Source organism: Physeter macrocephalus, chromosome 15 (genome assembly GCF_002837175.3).
Source record: "Physeter macrocephalus isolate SW-GA chromosome 15, ASM283717v5, whole genome shotgun sequence".
Lineage (NCBI taxonomy): Eukaryota > Metazoa > Chordata > Mammalia > Artiodactyla > Physeteridae > Physeter > Physeter macrocephalus.
Window position 1 is genome coordinate 45,398,230 of NC_041228.1, and position 25,486 is coordinate 45,423,715.

A 25,486-nucleotide genomic window follows, 5' to 3' on the forward strand; every position below is an offset into this window, starting at 1 on the left:
CAGGTGTTTCTTTTATTTTTCCTTACATATGATAATTTCATTTGAATTATAAAATTATCCATATACAAATTATATTTATATAAATATAAAAAATTATAAAATGTAAAAACAAATGTGAATCCTTAGAAGGAATATTGAACTTTGGAACTATTGTATGATCATTGTTACTGTATGATAGGCACTAAAACGTAGCATGAAGAGCAAAGATACTGAGTCAGAGTCAGATAGATAAATAGGTGCAAATCCTGGCTCAGTGACCTATTATTGTGACCCTATTTGGACAAGTCCTTAACTTCTCTGATCTTGGATACCTCACCTGTAAAACAGGGATTTTTTTTTTTCCCAATACTATCACATAGAGTTCAGAGAATTAAATTACATAACACAGGTAAAACCCAGGCTGGCATCTGCTGATGCAGTATATTCTAGCTAATATTTTGTTATAATGTAGTTATCAATATTAAATTTTAGTTCACAAATCTCTGAAGTGAGGAAAAGTCTTTAAAAAACCTTAACCAATACAGAGCCTGAAACAATCCCTATAGTTTTTTGACAGCCCAAGTAATTTAATCAGTAATGTTAACCAAATATCCAGTAGAAATGACTTTTACTTTAAGTACAAATATAAAATGTATAATAAATTTATCACCTTTCTAAGAAAAATTCTTAGAGATACTTTCAAAAATACCCAAGTCATTTATATATTGTAAGTAAAAATCATTACTTCTACTAAATAAAACAAAAACCCAAAACTGTTGTGTTCCTGGGTCCTTAGTTTTGAAATGAGAAGGAAGAAATATTGCTCTCTCACCCTGCTCCTGGGTCCCAGGCACTAGGTAACATTCTTGCTCTCAAGTGCTCCCTGTAAGACACCTGCCACATTGGGTTAACAGCTCATCCACTCCCCTCCACAAACCAGAACGTCTTCCAACCAGAGACTACCCCTGTTTCCCTTTCCCTCAGTTTCTGGCAGCCCCTTTCTGAGGCAATACTGCAGCATGGAGTCTGGAGCAAAACTGCTTAGAATGGCCTCAGCATTCCAAAACTTACTAGCTCTGTGAACTTGGACAAGTTATTTAACCTCTCTGAGTCTCAGTTTATCTATAAAAGGGGACAATAACTGTACCTACCTTTCAAGGGTTAATGGAGGACTAAATTAGTTCATTCCTGTTATGTGCTTAGAACAATGCCTTGCCCATGGTAAACATAATAAGTGTTAGTTGTCTATTATTATTATTGTTATTATTTTACTACTACTATTCTGAAATACTTGATTCAAGAAGATAATTAGGTTATAAGGAATTAAACAAATTAAATACTTCAGTTTTTAAAATCATTTACAATTAAACGTCAAGTAAGTTTTTTTTTGACTTGAGAGTGGGAAATAATACTGTTTGTGGAAATATAGATTGATTCTCTGGAAAAGAATTTGAAAAGAGCTAATCAGACCTTAAAAGATGAAAGTTCTTTGGCCCAGCAATTTCACACACAGGGAAAATATAGACATAAGAAGAGGACAGTCATCGTAGCCTTGTTTATAAAGGCCCAAAAGTTATAAAATTATTAATAATCTAAACAGCCAACAGTAGGAAAGTAGTTTAAAATATTATGGTGTAATCATATACCAGAATATTATTATGTATTCATCAAAAAAGATGTCATAGATATATTTCTTATTGATTGGAAAGATATTCACAATAGTTTGAGTAAAAAAAGCAAGTCTCTAAATAGTATGTGGAGTTTGAAATCATCTTTGATAACAGAAACTTCTGGATTTATGGAAAGTTCTAGCAGAATAAATGTCAGACAGAACAGTGATTGTAACTCTGCATATTGGATTTCTGAGTATTTTTTAAATCAATTTCTATTGCCTTTTTTCTAATTTCTCTAAATAAGTTTGTATTACTTTTATAATAATTTTTAAAATAAGTATGACATTATAACTAATATTTTCTTCCTCACTCATCTGTATTTTCTACTTTGCTGTATTAAACATATATTACTTGTGCAATAAGGGGAAAATGTTATTTTTTTAAACTAAACTGTCAAACAAGGTTGGTTGTTTCCTGTAACCAGGCAACTTGAATCCTATGCAATTCTTGAAAGTTTTAAGACAATTCTGCATGTTCAGCTATAGACCTAAAAGGACCTGAGGAGTCCAAATTCACGATGGAGACTCATACTCAAATGTGGAAAGATCTGAAATCTTTAACTCATCTATCACCAAAATACACACAAAGAGAGTCTTGTAATGTATTTCCCTATTCCTTCCTTTAATATCATCAACGTGTTGAGTAAAGGGAACACAATTTCTGGATCATATTCATTTATCCACTAGGAATGGGGACAAGTGAAAAGGGGATGGAAGAGACAAAAAACCCCAGTAAGAACTAATCAAATGTATCCTTAGATAATACTGAAAAAATACTTGGAGGTTAAAGTGAAAACAAATTCCTTTGTTTTCAACAAAATGTTTTCATCCAATAAAATGTTTAAATGTCTCTAAATTTGGTCACTCTGGAAATCAGATAGACTTACACTGGATTCTGCAAGCAAGTCACAAAGATTATGACTAGGGTCCACAATGCCAACGGATTATGGTTGTATGAATCGTTCGATGGCTTGGCAAGAATGCTTTAGAAGAAAACTCTTTAAAACTTAAATCATGGCTTTAGTTTGAAGACCTGTGTGAATGCTATAAGGCTTCACCTGTAGACTCCAGATGTCCTCGTGTTTTACAGCATTAACCGGCTGCTTCAGGAACAGTGGGTTTCCTTCACAGTAGAACTCCCTCAGCTTCAGATCTTGAAACTTTCAAAACAAAATAAAAACTTCACTACACAACAAAATAAACTTCATTTCTGAGCCTACATCTTCAATAAAATTAGACTAAAATTACTTTATTTATGACATATTCCACATTAGTATTTTAACAGCAAGGTATACTCTAGTTATTAGAAGCATAAGAATCTTTATGTTAGCATGGATGGCAATGACCTTAGAGGTCACTGGTGACATCTCCCATACTAGATAGATGAGAAAAGTTGTTCAGGATCAGAGAATTGTTAGTAATAGAAGAGAGGTTAATTAATCAAATGCTGGGAACAGTTTGCAAATAATACGTTTGTTAGGAACCAAGTATGGTGAAAAGTAACACTCTAGTATACACCAAAATCTAGGTCTCAAATACTGTCTTATGATCCATTCATTTATGATCAGTGAGGAAGGTAAGGGAAACAGAGGAACATCAAAAAATTCTCATTATATTGAAGTAGAGTTGATTTCTCTGTTGTGTACAATGAAAAGAAAAAAGAAAAATATACAATTCACAAGGATATTAGATCTTCTATGAAGAAAACCTAAATTCAGCTGGATTCTAACCCTTGAGTAGAAAAAAAGGAATTCTCTTATATTCATATTATATTTTTTGAATTATGGTTTTCTCAGGGTATATGCCCAGCAGTGGGATTCCTGAGAAAACCATAATTCAAAAAGACATACATACCCCAATGTTCATTGCAGCACTATTTACAATAGCCAGGACATGGAAACAACCTAAATGTCCATAGACAGATGAGTGGATAAAGAAGGCGTGGTACATATATAGAATGGAATATTACTGAGCCATAAAAGGGAACAAAATTGGGTCATTTGTAGAGATGTGGATGGACCTAGAGACTGTCATACAGAGTCAAGTCATAAAGAGAAAAACAAATATTGAATATTAATGCATGCATGTGGAATCTAGAAAAATGGTACAGATGAACCTATCTGCAGGGTAGGAATAGAGATGCAGATGTAGAGAACAGACATGTGGATATAGGGGAGGGAAGGGGAGGGTGGGATGAATTGGGAGATTAGGATTGACATATATACACTACCATGTGTAAAATAGATAGATAGTGGGAACCAGCTGTATAGCACGGGGAGCTCAGCTCGGTGCTCTGTGATGACCTAGATGGGTGGGATTGAGCAGGGGAAGTGGGAGGGAGGTCCAAGAGGGAGGGGATATATGTATACATATAGCTGATTCACTTCGTTGTACAGCAGAAATTAACACAACGTTGTAAAGCAACTATATGCCAAAAAAAATAAAAAAGAAGAAGAAGAAGAACAGGATAAAAACAAAAACTGTGCCAACAGAAAAAAAAAAAATTACGCCTTGACTCCCTTGAGTTCACATGACTTTGAACTCATGTGGTTTTCAAAGTTAAACTCATTTAGGGAGTTACTTTTCTGAGACTTAGTTTCAGCTGTGAAATGGGGACAATAAGACCTATCTTCAGTGGTGTGCAGATAAAACAGTTCTCTGGAAAGAAAAAAAAAAAAAAATGCCCTGATTTGTGGCATGCTTTGATTCTACAGTGTAAATACTCCTACCATAGCTGATTCCAGTCACTGAACACAGAGTTGGGAAGAGATGTTGAAAATTGGTTCTTGTGAGCCAGGATGAGGTAGCGCCACTACACCACTGCACCTCACAGTTATGGAAGAATTAGAGAGATTTCCTTGATTTCAGCCCATGGTTTGAAACACAGCACTCAACAAATTAAAAATAATTGATTTAAAACATCTTTCCAGGGCATCATGTCATTAGGTCTAAATGTCTCACGAAATTTCTACAACATAGACAAGATTTTAAAATAAAATACAGAGTTTAAGGCCACATTGGAATCACCTACAGACATTCTGACTTTCTTAATTCAGTTTCCTGTGTTATCCACCAACAAGGAGCAACCTAGAGAGTTGAACCTAATGGTAGCCACAAGTCAGTGCTGGGTGTGCTGAAATGAAAAGAGCACTTCTTGTGCTTAATGGAAACATCATTTTTTCCTTCTGGCCCTAAAGAATAACATTCTATAATTTATACCTTAACTCACATTCCTTTTATAAAAATCTGATACAAACTTGACTAACTTGGTATCTGCAAAAGCATTAACATATGTGAACCTCATTTCAAAGTTGACCACAGTTCAAAGGGCATACATTTTTCTTTAGGGGTCATGTTTCTCTTCCTTCAAATCCTATCACTGTTCTTCCATCAAACATGGTAGTGAGTTACCCAGCTTGCTAACTTACTACACATAATATATCAGAAAGAAATTATCTTAATGAAAAGCAATTAATAAAGAAATTCATTAGCATGTGTTTTGCAGCAGGTAAGTTTCAATAACCTGAAGTCACACAATCCCTCAAAGTCCACTCTGAATATTCCCCAGAGCAACATTTTTTAATACCTTCTCTCTATATGCACTACTAGGTTTCCTGCCAGCCCAGCTTCTTAATAGACCAATATTCTTTGTTACCGTCATCACTCCAGTAGCATAATCTCTTCTGCTAATAAAATGTTGTTACAGCTTTTCAGAGTCTCTTTGCACAGGCCTACTCAAACTACCAGTGTTATGAGTTTAATATCAACGGGAACAATTTTGTCCCTCCCGCCCTCTCAAGGGTCTACGGATATTTTTCATTGTTACAACTCTGGGAGGGGGCAGTATTACTGGCATCTACTTAGTAAATACCAGGGATGCTGCTAAACATCCTACAATGCACAGGATAGCTCCCGCGGCAAGGAATTATCAGGCCCAAAAGAGTGTTGAAGTTGGGAAAACCCTGGTTTAGAGGTATAAGGTCATAAACATTCACTGACCATTTATCTGGAAAGGGGATTTGCAGCTGGAGAGAAATGAAGGTTCAAATGAGGGTTTTTATTTTTTTTTAACGTGAAGACTTGATCATGTAGAAGGTAAGTACCAACATAGAGAAATTTATTTAGAGGAGAAAGGAATAATTGAAAGAGTAACAATCAGGTGAAGAACACAGATAGACTTTTGAAAATTAACATCTTTGAATTATCCTCTCCTCTGTGGCCAGAAGAAAAGATGCAGGCATGAATAAGTTTGAAGGTGTGGAATAGGATGTGAAGGAATCAGACATGATCCCTTCAATTTTGTCTTTGAAATAGAGAATAAGACCATCTGCTAATTGAGTTGTGAAGCAAAGTGTCGATGTGGAAGCAGGCATGAAGAAGGTGGTGAAAGTATTGAATAGGTTTTGGAAAAGGAACCTGGCATGGGACAAGCAAAAATATTATACAGGGGTGCTGAGGGACCACACATTTGTGGCAATCCCTGTCCATAGATTGTGTGCTCTCCTTTAACACCCAGCAGTCTAGATACAACATTAAGAATCGGCAGAAGTGTATGTCAGAAAGCAAGAGCATGAGCTCATACGTACTAAAAAGTAACTGAATTGGACTGGGTCCTTTATGGTTTAGACCAGATAGAAAAAGAAATAGTACAAAGTTTCAATGGACTAAGAGTAAAAGAAGATATAGAGGGACATGAAGTCTGTGATCTAAAAGGAAAGATATGGCTATAAAGCAATAAGAGAGCTGGAACATAGGAGGAACCAGGGGTCAAACTGCCATACTGGACTTTAATTCTTCATATTTAGAGCAGCTGAAGATGATGTTGTGATCTAGACATGACTGTGATGGTGGTTTGCTGAACTGAAGACCTGAAAAGCTCATTAAAATCAAGGAATCAAGGAACTTTGAGCCTAAGTTGTTTGTATTGACCACCTTTACAAAACAACTTCTTGAGTAATGTTCTCAAATATTTGGCTGTCTACTGGACATCTCCAGATGGGAGTCCCACAATCACCATAAATTCTAACATTCAAAAGTTGAACTCTAATTTCCCCCAGTTTTCCTTGTTCCATTCCCCACATCAAATCTCCTGCCATGTCCTGTCAATTCTACCTTCTTAAAACTTCTAGAATTTATCCTTTCTTTCCATCCCCCTATCCACCCACTTCCTCGCCACCTCTGCACAATCTCTTCTCCTACTCCCTGACCCAGCCACTAATCCCTCTGGCTTGACTGAGGCCCTCATCTTACAGGAATTATTGCAATAGTACTTATATTGGTCTCAGTGCAAACATTTTATGCCAAAGTGGTATTTTAAAATGAGAAGCTGGTCATAATACAACCTTGCTTAAAACTTTTCAAGGCTCCCTTTTGTCCATAGGATAAATTCAAAAGCCCTAGTATATCATACTTGGTTCTCCTTGGCCTGTTTTTCCAACCATATATCCTAGTAAGCTCTACTTTCACCCTTATACACCAGCCATCCTGTAGTACTTAGGGGTCTCATAGAAGGCCTGTGTCTTAACTTACAATTATTACTCATGCTATGCCATTACTCAATCCACTCTTGGATCATCTCTTCATGACTAAAATAACACCCCTGTAAGCTTCTGCAACTTCTTTCAAATGTTTCTGTATCTCCTTAGGCCTAACTAATCATACCACCTGTAAATTCTAAGAGGCCAATCATTGTTGAAAAGTTTGTCTTCATCTATCAGTTTTGGTCTCTTTAAGAGCTATATCTTAAGTGACTATTTAATGCTAGTTCTAAATTCAGTACCTAGTACATAGCTGAGGCCCAATAAATAATCAACAACTCACAACTCTCCCTGGGCACTCAAGATTTGCAAAGGCCTTCTTCTCCAGACTTGGTCAATTGTTATAAGTGTTCCTGCAAAGCCCCAGGCCTCAGGAACAAAGTATAAGTTCAACAAGCCCTTCTATTACTTCAGGCCAGCCTTAAGTAATGAGGGAGATCAGAAGGGGGCTAATTTAGGAAGAAATTTGTTAATGTAAACAAGGAGAAGGGAGGCTGAGATTTCACATGAGCTCAAAAACAGAACTGATAAATAGGTGATGCCAAATAACCACGGACCCTTCAGACCATCTCAAAGCTCACAGGGTTACACTTTAGCAAGAATTGGAATTTATAAATATGCTAACAGTTGACTTGTGAGGAGGGTAAGGCTTTAAGTGTTGGGACTATGTCATCCAAAAATATATAATTGGCAATTCTAAAAAAAGGACATGAATAAGATCTGTGACCAATGAGAAATTCAAGAAAATGTATTATAAACTTGATATCTAATTAGAATTGTGGAGTGATTCAGCTGATGATATCATTTGAATATAGGGAAGCCAAAAACTCTGTTGTGGGAACCCCTCTCTCACACACTGTGCATGAGTGGGAGGGAAAATAGGCAGAAAGTGACCTAAAATAAGAATCCTTCAGTATCTGCTGGATAGTTGACCCAAGAGAAGACCCCCAGAGGGAGTTGAAGAGAAGCAGCCAACAGAAGTCTGGAGGAAAGGAGATAACTGAGCCCCCAGTATATAAACACACACACAAACACACACACACACACCTCTTCCTCATTCTGGTGGCCCTGGAGAAGCAGCTGAAGGCCCTTAAGCTCATGCTTCTCCCTGCCTTCAATATCCTGGGCCTTAAAGCTGATGGGACAGTAGCTCCAGCATCCTCTTCAGCCTCTTGATTTAAACATCATTGTAAAAAGGAAAATTGATCTGGGAGGACTTATTTGTTATTGCCTCACAATCCTCATCCATACCTGCTTAAGACCCCACTTCTATCCTTGAACCACCTGAGAACCAGTAACTGAAGAGGCCTCTGCTTCCACTCTGCCCTGTATGTTCCACCTCCAACAGTGTGATCTTACAATGTAAATCAGATCACAGCAGTAACTAGCTCAAAGCTATCCAGCACTAACTTGCTCGAAACCATCTCATTTCTCATTCAAAATGAAATGCAAAGCCCTCAAGTTGGCCTACAGGACTCTGTTATGATTGGACCCTGTACCATCTCTTTGACCTTATATCCTACCATTCCGCCTATCCCTCTTCCTTTCCCCCTCCCCTTCCCCCTCCTCCCTCCCCCTCTCCCTCCCTCTCTCTCTCCCTCTCTCTTTATTTCTCTCTCCCCTCTGGCAACATTGGCTTTCTTTCCAAGCTTTTTTTGCCTTGGGACCTTTGCACTTCCCTCTTCTTGGAACACTTTGGTCTCAGATTTGTCCATACCATTAACACTCAGAATAAAATGAAATCATATGTTTAGCAGTTTGAGAGGGGAAACATTTATGACCCAAGGATTTGATAACCAGACAAGTTTTCATTAATGTGCAAAGGCAATGGAAAGACATTCTCACATGCATGAGCTATGTACCTTAACCAAAGAAAATTACTCAAGACACAGTAACTGAGAGAGAGTAATAAAAACCAAGAATTTGGGTAACACATTCATTTTGCCTGTCAAAATGCAAAGAATAAAATTTGAACACACACTGTCCCAATACAAACAAGATTGGGGCAATCTGTTTTTTGCAAAAAAAGAAAATTTGCGATGTCACTAAAAAAAGTGAAAATTGTTTTTACTCTTTGTTAATTCTACTGATAGGAATTCATCCAAAAAAATATTTGAAATGGGAGCAAATATGTATATACAATATGTGTTTCTCAGAATTATGTAAAATTTTAAAATCCTTTCTTATATTAAAAAAAGTATGATAAGTTATATTGCACATGTAATATTCAGGTATTCTGCCTTTTCACTCTCTTTGTCTAGCAAAACCTAAGCCTGGGTCATCCATGCCATCAGCTTTCCCTGTCTCTGTACCCAAGAAAATAAGTGCTGTTTGCAGTTACACCTTATGGCAGGCAAGAATCACAATAAATTCATCTTCATCAACTTCCAATATGCCCTCAGTGATTGCTGGAAATTCTCCTCTAGTCAACACAACTCCATGTTTTCTTTGCTGGCTCATCTTTGTTTGTCCAACCATGAAATAGTTCTCCCCTGAGCCTAGCACATTCTCTTTTCACTTTATTTTTTTTCCCCTTGGCAATCTTAATCATTTCCATGACTCAATGAAATCTCTATGCCAATGACTCTGGTTCCACACCCTACAGCCAACTGCCTACACAAAATCTTCACTTGGATGTCTTAAATATATGTTAAATTCACTGTGTCCAAGATTGAACTCATGATCTGCCCTCCTAGAGTTGGTCTTTTTCCAGTGTTTTCTATCTTAGACTATAGAAAGCTCACAAGCCCATAACTGTTTCTAAATTTACCTCGTAAATGTCTCTTGAATCTGTTCAGGTCTTTCCATTCCAACTTCCACCACCTTAGACCAAGTTACTGTCATTTCTTTAGTGGTTTCAGCAAAAGTCTATCAGAAGTCCACCCCATTCCCTTTGTCCTCCCTTCCAGTTTGTCCTCCACACTTCAGAAATATGATCTTTTCAAAATACAGATCTGATTATGTCACCCCCTACCTAAAACCCTTTAGACTTGCATTGTTCTTCAAATCAAAATCAAAATCCTTAGCAAATTCCTTGGTCATGGCCCCCTCTTAAATTCCTTCCAGTTCCCTGAACAATCCATGTTCCCTCCCATACCAGGGCCTTTCCATATGCTGTTCACTCTGTCTGGAATGGGTCCTTCTCCTTCATCTAATTGATTCCTACTCATTCTTCAGACTTGACCTTTGTCACTCCTTCCAAGAAGCCTTTCCCAAATTACCTGTTTAGGCAGGCTCCTTTTCTCTTTCATAGACCAGTGGTCCTTTCTTTTAGTGTACTGATTTCAGTTTGTAATTATACATTCATAATGTTAATTATTTGATAAATATGTTTTTCCCCTATAGTACGGGGAGAGCAGAGACCCTGTCTTGTTTCATCACCATTAAATGCCCAGTTCTTAGTACAGGGCTTAGTATGTAATACAAAATGTTATAGAAAGAGAAGATAGACTCAGAAATCAAATTGCCTTGTTTGAATTTGAGGTCTGTTAAACATACTAGAAGCACCAAACTTTTCTTACTACACACACACACACACACACACACACACACACACACACACACACACACACACTTTCTACGTGAAATCACCTACCCAAGGACCCTGCTCTCTACAGATTTTACATGGTATGATTCTACTGCTTGGACACTTGAACAGGGACTTGGTTCTTGAGCCAAAGAAAGTTAATCACAGGCCTGAACCAATCATCTGGGATCCAAAAGCCTGGCCTAATCCTATACTCTTTGTGGAATTTGAACCAAGAAACATGGAAATTTGCCATTTAGCTCTGGAAACTGGACCAGAACAACTATTATGGCTAGGAGCTGGAGAGTCCACAGTGGTCTATGTATAGATTGAAGTTAAAGGGGAACAGAAACAAGGTATAAGTCGAGCAAGCATTTGGAATATGGCTACATTATTCCAACAGTATAATAAGTGTGATGAACTAACAGTTCATGCTGCTAAGAATCCCAGAAGCTTGTTGACCTGAGAACCACACACTTGCTCCAGTATCTCTGAGCTCTGCCCAGCTTTACCATATTCCCTGCTTGAATCCCCATGAGATCCTCCTTACTCTTCCCTATGAAACTTTAATTAAACTCCATTTAAATTGCAGCCAAAGAACCAAAAGAAAACATACACATGAATCTCAACATCATAGAATTCTCTTGCCATACCATCAGCAGATAGACAATTCTAATGTCTCTGAATTGCTCAAAGTAAACTTCTTATGTGGTTTTCTGTGAATCCTCCTTTGCAAAACACAAAAATCTACCTCTTCCTTCTCTAAATCTAGCTAAGACTTCCAAACTTTAGTCACTCACTCTTTAGAAACAGTCTTCTTTCAGGTTTTGAAAGCAAAATATATAATTAGTACCTCTCTGCTGGATAGGGGAGCCATATATCTAGAGACACTTTTTCAACCATATTTCTAAACCTTACAGACCTGGTTACAGAGAAAAAGCAGAAATTAGTAGTAAGCAAACTGTAAAAGGCAGTAACAAAGAAATAAAAGTTCCCAACCTCTGCCCTGGGATAGTCTACAATTTAAACTGAAAAATTCCACTTTAAAATTTATTCAGACCAGGCAACAATTCAGAGCACTGAACTAGAAGAAAGATATTCAAAGAGTTTGTGAAAACTGTTTATGGTCTGAAAACCAACTGTGAGATCTTTGATCTTCTATTTTTTTATTCTGACAGGAAATTAAAGTTTGAGTGACCAGATTCATGATGGGAACCGCAGAAAGAACGTCAGTTTGTAGCTTCACCCTTGGTTTCCAAATGAGCCCCAATGTTGTTTTAAATAAAGTCTCTCAAAGGCATAACACCTTTAATTCCTCCTGATATATCTTTGTTCTTCTTCATTCATATTAAATATCGCTGTTTCAAGGGATTCTTGACTGTTTTTATTTACCTTCTCTTAAGTGACTGCTGTTTTAACCAAACATTCTTTTCTTTTAAGCTTTTCATATAACTTTATCTATACTTAATAGTAGAATAGAGAAAACACTGGGCTCAAATGCTGGGGACTGGTTTCAAATCCATTTCATCCACACAATCCCTCCATACAAGTCATTCAAATATCTGAGCCTCTTCTTCATGTATAAATAGATATAATAATATCCATCTCACTGGATTTTAAAGATCAAATAAGGAATGTATAAAGTACTTGGTAAACTATAAGGCATCCTAGAAAAATGAGGTACTATTCTAACATGTAGTCCATTGTATAAAGTAGGCAAGTCATATTTATTACTTTTCTCTCAACAGAAGAGTCTTGTTAGGGTCAGCCAGTATTTTGTCTTCCATTTTTTCATTACTTTGCTTCATTTAAGCTCTACCAGACAAGGATAAAGGTAATTTCATATGCTGCAAATCTATTAGCAAACTGATACATGTACTTCTAGTTTCAAGATGGCAAAACGAAGCACATTTAGCACTCTCGCTCTCCCATGCCAAATCCTAGAAATGATAAGAAGATAACTTTTAAGAAAATAAATAACCACTTAAAAACAGGATGATAAATTCTCATAGGAACAGAAACTATGTGTAGACAGTATCAAGTGAAGGAGGAAGCATCAACGCAGGATGAACATGGAAGCCCAGGGAAGAATTCCTACAAAGAAATGGAATTGAGGTAACTCAATACACAGAGGTAGTAGAGACCTCCAGAGAAGTATGGGATAGTAGAACAACAGACAGCAAGATTACTGTACTCTTTCAGAAGCAGGCAGACACTGTGAACTCACCCACTCACTCTCACTCCTATGGCCACACTCTACCTTCCACTCCTATAGCTCCTTTCCCTGAATCCCACACACCTATAGCCTGGTGAGAACAGTGCTTTGAATAGAGAAAGGTGGAGGAGCTTCAAGATGGTGGAGGAGTAAGACATGGAGATCACCTTCCTCCCCACAAATACATCAAAAATACATCTACATGTGTAACAACTCCTACAGAACACCTACTGAATGCTGGCAGAAGCCTCAAACTTCCAAAAAGGCAAGAAATTCTCCACATAACTGGGTAGGGAAATAGAAGAGAGAAGAAAAAGAGACAAAGGACCTGCACCTCTGGGAGGGAGCTGTGAAGGAGAAAAAGTTTCCACACGCTAGGAAGTCCCCTCACTGGCGGAGATGGGAGGGAGGGGAACCCCAGAGGTGAGGGCAGCAACAGGGGTGCAGAGGGAAAGTGGAGAGAATCCTGCACAGAGGATCAGTGCCGACCAGAACTCACCACAGTGAGACGCTTTTCGGCTCACCTGCCGGGGAGGGTGGGGGATGGGTGCTGAGGCTCGGGCTTCGGAGGTCAGACCCCAGGGAGAGGACTGGGTTTGGCTGCATGAAGACAGCCTGAGGGGTCTAGTGCACCACAGCTAGCTGGGAGGGAGTCCGGGAAAAAACCCATGCCTGCCGGAGAGTCAGGAATCTATTGTTGTGGTCTGCATGAGGAGAGGGGTGGGTCCGCCATTGGAGCTTCCTGCTCCGTGGACTCACAGACAGCTGGGCACCACCTATGTGACCTCCAGAGGTGGGCGCGAACCATGGCCGTTATCTCTGACATGAGAGGGGGGCGATGGCTGCCACCGCTGCCACCAAGTGTCCTGTGTGTAAGCGCAAGTCACTGCCCACACCTTCCCAGAAGCCTGTGCAGCCCACCACTGCTGAGGTGGTCCCACGATCCGGGGCCAACTTCCTTGGGAGAATGCAAGGCACACCTCAGGCTGTAGCAACTTCACACCAGCCTCTGTCGCTGCAGGCACTCCCTGCCCATCCCAATTGTGACTGCCATATCCCTCCTTCCCCTCCCCTGGCCTGAGAGAGCAAGTGAGCCCTAATCAGCCGCTGCTTACACAGCCTCTTGCCTGGGCAGGGAACAGACACCTGAGGGTGGCCAACAGACAGAGGCAGGGCAAAAACCAAAGCTGAACTCCAGGGGCTGGGGGACCAAAGGGAAATCTCTCTGTGTAGCCACAGGAGCAGCAGATTAAACCCCTGCAACTGGCTTGGTAAAGCCTGCATCTGTGAAATATATGAATAGACAATGAGTGTTCCCACAATCGAGGCTGTGGCTTTGGGAGCATATGTGGACTTTGGAAGCAATTACATGGGGGAGGTAAGGACAGATCAGAGTCTGAGCTGGCCCCACAGTGCCCACAGCAGGGCCAGAGACCTACTTAGAAGTATTGGAGGATTTCCTGAGTAGGCAGGGAATAGCAGTGGCTCACTGTGGGGGCAAGGACACTGACAACCAAGGCCACAGGAAAATATAACTACTATTACTATTATATATACTTTCTCTTTTTTTTCATTTTGTTCTTTTTTTATTATTCTTTTAATTTTTATTTTTTATTTACTTTTTCTTTTCTTTTTATGCTTTTATTTTTAATACGTTTTTATCTTATTGTTTTCCTATTCTACTGTATTTTTTCATTAATTGGTGTTTTTCCCTTGTTTTTCTTTTTTCCTTTGTTTTGCTTTGTTCTTGTCTTATTTTTAACTAAATTTTACATTTTTCTATTTTTACTTTACTTCTTTGTTGTTTTCTATTTATCTTTTTATTTTCCTCTTTTGTTTTTACTTTTTTATCGCTTTTGTGTGTTTCTTTTATGCTTTCTTTCCTTTTTTAGTTTGCTCTGCATATTTGTTTTAGATTTTTTGTTTCTGTTAGTTTAGTTTCTAGTGTTTGTTTTCATTATTGGCTTTATTTATTGGTTTGGTTGCTTTCTTCTTTTTTGCTTTCTCTTTTCTTTTTCTTTATTTCTTTTTCTCAGTGTGGGTGTGTGTTTCGTTATGTGATTTTTGTCTGTTCAGTTTAGCTTTTACCATTTGTCTTGGGGTTTTGTTTGTCTGTTCATTTACTTTCTTTTTTTCTCTCCTTTTCTTTTCCCTTTTCTTCCATGCCATACAGCTTGAGGGGTTTTGTGCTCTGGCCAGGGATTAGGCCTGAGCCTCCAAGGTGGGAGAGCCGAGTCCAGTACATTGGACCACCAGAGAACTCCCGGCCCCATGGAATATTAATCGTTGAGAACTCTCCCAGAGGTCTCCATCACAACACTAAGACCCAGCTCCACCCAATGGCCAGCAAGCTCCAGAGCTGGACGTCTCATGCCAAACAACTAGCAGGACAAGAACACAACCCCACCCATTAGCAGACATGCTGCCTAAAGTCATATTAAGCTCACAGACACCCCAAAACACACTACCAGATGCGGCCCTGCCCATCAGTGGGACAAAATCCAGCTCCACCCACCATAACACAGGCAACAGTCTCCCCCCCAAGGAAGACTACACAAGCCACTGAACGAACATCACCCACTGGGGGCAGACACCAGAAGTAAGAAGAACTAGGAACCTGCAGCATGTGGAAAGGAAACCCCAAAAACAGTAAGTTAAAATGAGAAGACAGAGAAATATGCAGCAGATGAAGGAGCAAGGTAAAAACCCACAAGACCAAACAAATGAAGAGGAAAAAGGCAGTCTACCTGAAAGGATTCAAAGTAATGACAGTAAAGATGATCCAAAATCTTAGAAATAGAATGGAGAAAATACAAGAAACATTTAACAAGGACCTAGAAGAACTAAAGGGCAAAAAACAGTAATGAACAACACAATAAGTGAAATTAAAAGTACTCTAGAAGAAATCAATAGCAGAATAACTGAGTCAGAAGAACAGATCAGTGAGCAGGAAGATAGACTGGTGGAAATATAAAAAGAATAAAGATAAAAGAATGAAAAGAATAGAGGGCTCTCTCACAGACCTCTGGAACATTAAGCTCACCAACATTTGAATTATAGGGGTCACAGAAGAAGAAGAGAAAGAGAAAGGGTATGAGAAAATATCTGAAGAAATTATAGTCAAAACTTCCCCTAACATGGGAAAGGAAATAGTCAATCAAGTCCAGGAAGTGCAGAGTCCCACACAGGATAGGAGAAACACGTCAAGACACATATTAATCAAACTATCAAAAACTAAATACAAAGAAAAAATATTAAAAGCAGCAAGGGAAAAGCAACAAATAACATACAAGGGAATCCCCATAAGGTTATCAGCTGATTTTTCAGCAGAAACTCTGCAGGGCAGAAGGGAATGGCAGGACATATTTAAAGTGATGAAAGGGGAAAAACTACAACGAATATTACATAGCCCAGCAAGTACCTAATTCAGATTCAATGGAGAAATCAAAAGCTTTACAGATAACCAAAAGCTAAGAGAATTCAGTACCACCAAACCAGCTCTACAACAAATGCTAAAGAAATTATTCTAAGCAGGAAACACAAGAGAAGAAAAAGACCTACAAAAACAAACCCAAAACTGTTAAGAAAATGGTAATAGAAACATACATATAGATAATTACCTTAAATGTGAATGGATTAAAAGCTCCAACCAAAAGTCAACTGGCTGAATGGATACAAAAACAAGACCCATATATACACTGTCTACAAGAGATGCACTTCAGACCTAGGGACACATACAGACTGAAAGTAAGGAGATGGAAAAAGTTATTCCATCAAAAGAAAGCTGGAGTAGCAAAGCTCATATCAGATAAAATAGACTTTAAAATAAAGAGTGTTACAAGAGACAAGGAAGGACACTACATAATGATCAAGTGATTAATCCAAGAAGATATAACAATTATAAATATATATGCACCCAACATAGGAGCACCTCAATACATAAGGCAAATGCTAACAGTTAGAAAAGGGGAAATTGACAGTAACACAATAATAGTGGGGGCTTTTTTTTTGGCTGCGTTTGGTCTTTGTTGCTGCATGCGGGCTTTCTCTAGTTGTGGTGAGCGGGGCTACTCTTCATTGAAGTGCACAAGCTTCTCATTGTGGTGGCTTCTCTTGTTGCAGCGTACGGCTCTAGGCACATGGGCTCAGTAGTTGTGGCTCGTGGGCTCTACAGTGCAGGCTCAGTAGTTATGGAACACGGGCTTAGTTGCTCCTTTGCATGTGGAATCTTCCTGGACAAGGGCTTGAACCTGTGTCCCCTGCATTGGCAGGTGGATTCTTAACCACTGCACCACCAGGGAAGTCCAAATTTTTTATTTATTTATTTAGTTGCACCAGGTCTAAGTTGTGGCTTGGAGGCTCCTTAGCTGTGGCATGTGAACTCTTCATTGCAGCATGCATGTGGGACTTAGTTCCCTCACCATGGATTGGACCCCGGCTCCCTGAATTGGGACTGTGGAATCTTAACCACTGCACCACCTCATTTACACCAATGGACAGATCATCCAGAAAGAAAATTAATAAGGAAGCACAAGCTTTAAATGATACAATAGATGAGATCGATTTAATCAATATTTATAGGACATTCCATCCAAAAACAGCATATTGCACTTTCTTCTCAACTGCACATGGAACATTCTCCAGGATAGATCACACATTGGGTCACATATCAAGCCTCAGTAAATTTAAGAAAATTGAAATTGTATCAAGCATCTTTTCCAACCACAATGCTATGAGATTATAAATCAATTACAGGAAAAAAACTGTAAAAAACAAAAACACATGGAGGCTAAACAATATGCTACTAAATAACCAAGAGATCAATGAAGAAATCAAAGAGGAAATCAAAAAATACCTAGAGACAAATGACAAAAACACAACAACCCAAAACTTATGGGATGCAGCAAAAGTAGTTCTAAGAGGGAAGTTTAGAGCAGTACAATCCTACCTCAAGAAACAAGAAAAATCTCAGATAAACAACCTAATCTTACACCTAAAGGAACTAGAGAAAAAAGAACAAACAAAACCCCAAATTAGTAAGGAAAGAAATCATAAAGATCAGATCAGAAACAAATGAAATGCACACAAAGAAAACAATAACAAAGATCAATAAAAAAAATCAGGTTCTTCGAGAAGATTAAAAAAAAAAGATAAACCTTTAGCCAGATTCATCTAGAAAAAGAGGGAGAGCACTCAAATCAATAAAATTAGAAATGAAAAAGAAAAAGTTACAACACACACCACAGAAATAGGAAGAAACATAAGAGAGTACTAAAAGCAACTATATGCCAATAAAATGGACAACCTGGAAGACATGGACAAATTCTCAGAAAGGTATAATCTTCCAAAACTGAACCAGCAAGAAATAGAAAATATGAAAAAAACAATCACAAGTACTAAAATTGAAACTGTGATTAAAAATCTTCCAACAAACAAATGTCCAGGACCAGAGGGCTTCACAGGCGAATTCTATCAAACATTTAGAGAAGAGTTAACACCCATCCTCCTCAAAGTCTTCCAAAAATTTGCAGAGGAAGGAGGACTCCCAAACTCATTCTGCGAGGCCACCATTTCCCTGATTTCAAAACCAAAGATATCACACAAAAAAAGAAAATTATAGACCAATATCACTGATGAACATTGATGCAAAAATCTTCAACAAAATACTCCCAAACAGAATCCAACAGCACATTAAAAGGATCATACACCATGATCAAGTGGGGTTCATCCCAGGAATGCAAGGATTCTTCAGTATATGCAAATCAATCAATGTGTTAAACCATATTAACAAATTGAAGGAGAAAAACCATATGATCATTTCAATAGATGCAGAAACAACTTTTGACAAAATTCAACACCAATTTATGTTAAAAACCCTCCACAAAGTAGGCATAGAGGGAACTTACCTCAACGTAATAAACACCATATATGACAAACCCACAGCTAACATCATCCTCAATGGTGAAAAACTGAAACCATATCCACTAAGATCAGGAATAAGATAAGGTTGCCCACTCTCACCACTATTATTCAACATAGTTTTGGAAGTTTTAGCCACAGCAATCAGAGTAGAAAAAGAAATAAGAGGAATCCAAATGGGAAGAAAAGAAGTAAAACTATCACTGTTTGCAGATGACATGATACTATACCTAGAGAATCCTAAAGATGTTACCAGAAAACTACTAAGACTAATCAAGGAATCTGGTAAAGTAGCAGGACACAAAATCAATGCACAGAAATCTCTTGCATGCCTATACATTAATGATGAAAAATCTGAAAGAGAAAGTAAGGAAACACTCCCATTTACTATTGCAACAAAAAGAATAAAATACCTAGGAATAAACCTACCAAAAGAGATAAAATACCTGTATGCAGAAAACTATAAGACACTGGTGAAATAAATGAAAGATGATACAAACAGATGGAGAGATATACCATGTTCTTGGACTGGAAGAATCAACATTGTGAAAAATGACTATATTACCCAAAATAATCTACAGATTCAATGCAGTCCCTATCAAACTACCAATGGCACTTTTCACAGAAGTAGAAAAAATATTTCACAATTTGTATGGAAACACAAAAGACCCCAAATAGCCAAAGCAATCTTGAGAAAGAAAAACGGAGCTGGAGGAATCAGGCTCTCGGACTTCAGACTATACTACAAAGCTACAGTAATCAAGACAGTATGGTACTGGCACAGAAACACAAATATAGATCAATGGAACCGGATAGAAAGCCCAGAGATAAACCCACACACATATGGTCACCTTACTTAAAAGCTTTTGCACAGCAACGGAAACTATACACAAGATGAAAAGACAACCCTCAGAATGGGAGAAAATATTTGCAAATGAAGCAACTGACAAAGGATTGATCTCCAAAATATATAAGCAGCTTATGCAGCTCAATATCAAAAATTCAAACAACCCAATACAAAATGGGCAAAGACTTAAATTGACATTTCTCCAAAGAAGATATACAGATTGCCAACAAACACATGAAAGGATGCTCAACATCATTAATCATTAGAGAAATGCAAATCAAAACTACAATGAGGTGTCACTTCACACTGGTCAGAATGGCCATCATAAAAATATCTACAAACAATAAATGCTGTAGAGGGTGTGGAGAAAAGGGAACCCTCTTGCACTGTTGGTGGGAATGTAAATTGATACAGCCACTATGGAGAACAGCATGGAGGTTCCTTCAAATACTAAAAATAGAACTACCAAATGATCCAGAAATCCCACTACTGGGCATTTACCCTGAGAAAATCATAATTCAAAAAGGTACATGTACCACAATGTTCATTGCAGCTGTATTTACAATAGCCAGTACATGGAAGCAACCTAAGTGTCCACTGACAGTTGAATGGATAAGGAAGATGTAGCACATATATACAATGGAATATTACTCAGCCATAAAAAGAAACGAAATTGAGTTCTTTGTAGTTAGGTGGATGGAGTTAGAGAATGTCATACGGAGTGAAGTAAGTCAGAAAGAGGAAAACAAATATAGTATGCTAACACATATATATGGAATCTAAAAAAACAAAATGGTTCTGAAGAGCCTAGGGGCAGGACAGGAATAAAGTTGCAAACCTAGAGAATGGACTTGAGGACACAGGGAGGGGGAATGGTAAGCTTGGACAAAGTGAGAGAGTAGCATTGACATATATACACTACCAAATGTAAAATAGATAGCTAGTGGGAAGCAGCTGCATAGCACAGGGAGATCAGCTCGGTGCTCTGTATCCCCCTAGAGGGGTGGGATAGGGAGGGTGGGTGGGAGACACAAGAGGGAGGGGATAAGAGGATATATGTATACGTATAGCTGATTCGCTCTGTTATACAGCAGAAACTACCACACCATTGTAAAGCAATTATACTCCAATAAAGATGTTAAAAAAATAAAAAACACATGCACCCCAGTGTTCATTGCAGCACTGTTTACAATAGCCAGGTCACGGAAGCAACCTAAATGTCCATTGACAGATGAATGGATAAAGTAGATGTGGTACACATATACAGTGGAATATTACTCAGCCATAAAAAGGAATGAAATTGGGTCATTTTAGAGATGTGGATGGACCTAGAGACCATCATACAGAGGGAAGTAAGTCAGAAAGAGAAAAACAAATATCGTATATTAGCGCATATATGTGGAATCTAGAAAAATGGTACAAATGAACTGGTTTGCAATACAGAAATAGAGACACAGATGTAGAGAACAAACTTATGCACCCCAAGGGGGAAAAGAGGGTTAGGATGAATGGCGAGATTGGGACTATCGTATATACACTAATATGTATAAAATAGATAACGAATGAGAGCCTACTGTATAGCACAGGGTACTCTGTTTTGCTTTGCTGTACAGTAGAAACTAACACAACGTTGTAAAACAATTATACCCCAATTAAAAAAAAAAAAGAGGGACTTCCCTGGTGGCTCAGTGGTTGGGGATCTGCCTGCCAATGCAAAGCACACGGTTCGAGCCCTGGTCTGGGAAGATCTCACATGCCACTGAGCAACTAAGCCCGTGCACCACAACTACTGAGCCTGCCCTCTAGAGCCTGCGAGTCACAACTACTGAGCCCACGTGCCACAGCTACTGAAGCCTGTGTGTGCCTAGAGCCCATGCTCTGCAACAAGAGAAGCCACCGCAATTAGAAGCCCGCACGCGGCAGCGAAGAGTAGCTCCCGCTCGCCGCAAATAGAGAGAAAGCCCGCATGCATCAACGAACACCCAACGCAGCCAAATAAATAAATAAATTTATTATAAAAAGACTAGAGGAAAGGTGAGATTGGGCCCTGAGGGGCTAGCAACACCAGGGAAGACTGAGGACCTATCAGAATGCAGTATACCTGCTGGAATATTCCAACCATTTTTGCACTCTCAATATACTGACCAATGCAAGCTCCCGTAAGAACTTTTTCTTCTCCCATAACTTGAACTGAAAAGACAGTTGGCAGTCTTTCAGGTAATCTTTAGTGTCCGAAATTAAATAAGCTGAAAATTGAAAAATGAAATTACCTGATAATCATTGAGTGCCAATATCATTAGAGATAACAGATGCAAGAATTTTTACCAGGAAATAAAACTAATAGGACAGGATTGTAAAATAAATAGTATAATTAATATCTTCAAACTAGATATGTGAAACGTTGCTTGCTCAAAGGAAGAATAAGAACCAATTTTAAAACTTGGAAATGATGAATTATATAAGCTTTCTGAATCAAAATTTGGCAATATTTATCAAGTCAGTAAAAGTATGCACAAGTTTTGATCCAGCGACAACACTTCAAGAAATCTTTCCTAACGAAGTAACCAATGCTCTGTACAAAGGTTAGCTACAATGGCATTCATTGAAGCTTTTTTATTGTGGCAAGAAGTTTGAAATAGCCTACCTGTCAAAAAATAGAGGACTGCTTAAATATATACAATATCAACGCTATGAAGCCATTAGAAATAATGATATAGGAAAATGCTTTAAACCATGGGGAAATGTTTACAATAAAAACTAAAAAGGCATGTTATGAAACACGTACATGAATAATACACTAATACAATAATATTAATAATACTTACACATTAACATGTGTGAATATTCCATTTTTGGGAAAAAAAACTATATGTGCATGTGTACACATGCATTCACAGACTTTAAAAAAAAACCTGGAAGAACAGGAAGAAATAAACCACAGTGAAAAGAAATTTTTTAATATTTTTCCAGGAATGATGTAACTTACATTACCCTAATTCTGATTACTAATCTGCAAACCTTCAGAAGACAAATTTGGGAACGGCAGCAACAGACACAGATTCATCCTATACTGGGTTAAAAGACTGGAAATACAACTACCCCGAAGTGAATAAAATTTTCCCAGGGCTAAAACTATTTCAAGGATTTCAAGAAAGCTATCTCAATATCTGTGGTGATTCTAAGATTTTCTCAGAAGTTTGAAAGCTCTCCCACGTATCTTGCCCATGAAGTATAAAAGTAGGAATGTAAGAAATATTTTTTCAAGTCCTGTGCTGGTTCAGCTCATACATTTCAACAGTAAGGGTCGGAGCTGACAGCACCCTCCAAGGAGGTGAAAATTGGTTTGGGGGGAGGAGATAAAAATATTACATATTACAATGGTTTGTGGCCCTCAAAACTCAATCCTGCCTGACAGTACAAACACATATACAGTATATATCTGGTACTAAAATTTAATGGGGTTGGGGAGGGGCTATTAGGGGCGAAAATGTCTAAAATGCTCCTGGAGGTGAGGAGGACAATGAAAAAAAGGCTGAGAAACACTGGTTCAGCTATAGAACATAAAACTCAATTTCTTTTTTTTTCTTATAACCTCTCTCTTGGTTAGAACTTAGAATAAAAGTATTCACTACTTTTATTTTTTAATTATACATGTGCACACAAATACATGTACACATGTTTCTTTGTGTTAGAAAGCTCTATCATTTGCTCTTCAATAGCTCGCTTCTATACTGAACTTTCCAGACCAAAAAGAATATTTTATAAAGTGCTAGATTTTTTTCTAAGCATTGTATTGCTTTTTGTTTGCAAATATAAGTGTTTAAAGCTTTGAAGAAGTGTATACTTATAGCTATTAACATTACCCCAAGATCTTAGACATAGTTTTTTAAAGTTGACTCTGGAATCATTCACATTATTATGACTCCTGTAATAAAGCACAAATTAGGGGTTAAAAATATTTAACCATTTTTTATCACTTTTTGAGCCCTTTATAATATGAAGAACATGCATTAATTATGATATATTAATAAATTATAATATTGAGTATGCATTAAAATATTATCTTCATGTTTGTCACTTTATAGTCTCATAATAGCTGCTAATTCTCAATCAAGTCCAAGCAACTTAGAGAAGGAAAGATCAAGAGGCGAGAGGTAAGAGAGATTAGTGCGAACCAGATAAGTCTGTCCAATTTTACTGGGAAAATAAAAGTTTTCCTAGAAGTCTCACCCAAAAGATTTCCACTTATTTTTCTCTGGCCAGAGCTATGACACATGGCCACACCCCCTGTAAGTAGTTCAAGAGAAGAGGGTTGGAGATGGGGGCTTCAACCAGCTACCCAAAAGCACTTAAGTCTCTTTGATTACATATCAGCCCCTCAAAGTGCCTTTCTTGACAGTCTCACTTAGAGTAGCAGACCCCTCCTTTATGTCCTGATTTGTTCTTGCACTGTTGTAAAGCACTCAGAATAGAGAGGTGCACAAAACACACAAAATGTCCTCTCCTGGGCTTACAGTGCCCTATGTGTTTTCTTTATAAACTACCTAAAATTACAATATTTTTGTTTACTTGCTTATTATCTGTCTTCCCTTCTAGAATGTAAGATCTAACAGGGTAAGGAGTTTGTTTTATTCAACTCTGTCTTCAGACTGTCTAGAACAGTTCCTGGCATACAAAAACATGTGAATGCATACTGAATAAATGAAATACTGAAAGAGGAAATTAGGCTTGGGGAATTTAAGGATTTCTACCCAAGATTAGACATCTAATAAGTGGCAAAGCTAATATTTTAGGAATCTCTGACACAAAAGAAAGACATTATCTTTTAAAATTCATACCAGATCCTCCTTATCTCAGTCAGCAGTGCCAAGGCTACTACTATTGATGTGCTGACTGGTATTGGCTCAGGAGAGCTAATTATGAGCATCAATCTGCAACCTAGCTTTAAGTGATATCATGTTGGTAACTTGAAACAGTCTATGTTGGAAATATTTACTCCCAGCAACTGGCAGATTCTACAAATCAGGGCTCCCTCCCCTGACCAGAGAGCTGGTTGTTAAACATTTGCCAGCAAACCACTGGATATTTCCTTCCCACCCCACTTCCTTGTCTCTATTAATGCTAAAAGCACATACGTGAGCTATCCAGACTTCTCTCCCTATGAGCAGTCTTTATTTGGCTGCTTCTGTGGAACTCACAGAGTTTTCAGCATGATGCCTTTCTTTTGCTTTCCCCAATTTCCAAATCTCTAAATCTTTGAACAAGAATCACAGTCCAGGGCTTCCCTGGTGGCGCAGTGGTTGAGAGTCCGCCTGCAGATGCAGGGGACACGGGTCCGTGCCCCGGTCCGGGAAGATCCCACATGTCGCGGAGCGGCTGGGCCCGTGAGCCATGGCCGCTGAGCCTGCGCGTCCGGAGCCTGTGCTCCGCAACGGGAGAGGCCACAACAGTGAGAGGCCCGCGTACCGCAAAAAAAAAAAAAAGAATCACAGCCCAACCACGGTGGAGCAAATAAAAACTAAAAATTGTGACTATTCAACAAGCAAAGCGGGCAAGGTCACCGGGATATAGGTGGGGAAAGAGAGTAACAGAATTTATAACCAGCTCTGTGTCTATGAAAATGGGCGGGAGCAGAACCTTTGAAAGACAGCTCATGGTTGGCAGTCCTGGGCTTACTCCGAGGAAGAGTTAGTGCTGGACTGACTCTATTTGTTATTCCCCAAAAGACATTCAATGCAACTTGTATTCTAAAACAGTGAATACCTGAATAAAAATTATATGGGAGTTCTGT

At 38.4% G+C, this 25,486-nt stretch overlaps 1 protein-coding gene across 2 annotated transcripts in view; it reads right to left on the minus strand.

Moving 5' to 3' along the window:
- Positions 1–25,486, minus strand: part of LRRC69 (leucine rich repeat containing 69) — a 96,734-nt gene that overhangs the window by 21,940 nt on the left and 49,308 nt on the right. For both annotated transcript variants that reach the window (XM_024115925.2, XM_007116173.3), the window contains one exon: positions 2,710–2,811. In XM_024115925.2, coding sequence (XP_023971693.1) covers positions 2,710–2,811 — 102 coding nt within the window. The remainder of the gene's footprint in view (positions 1–2,709; positions 2,812–25,486) is intronic.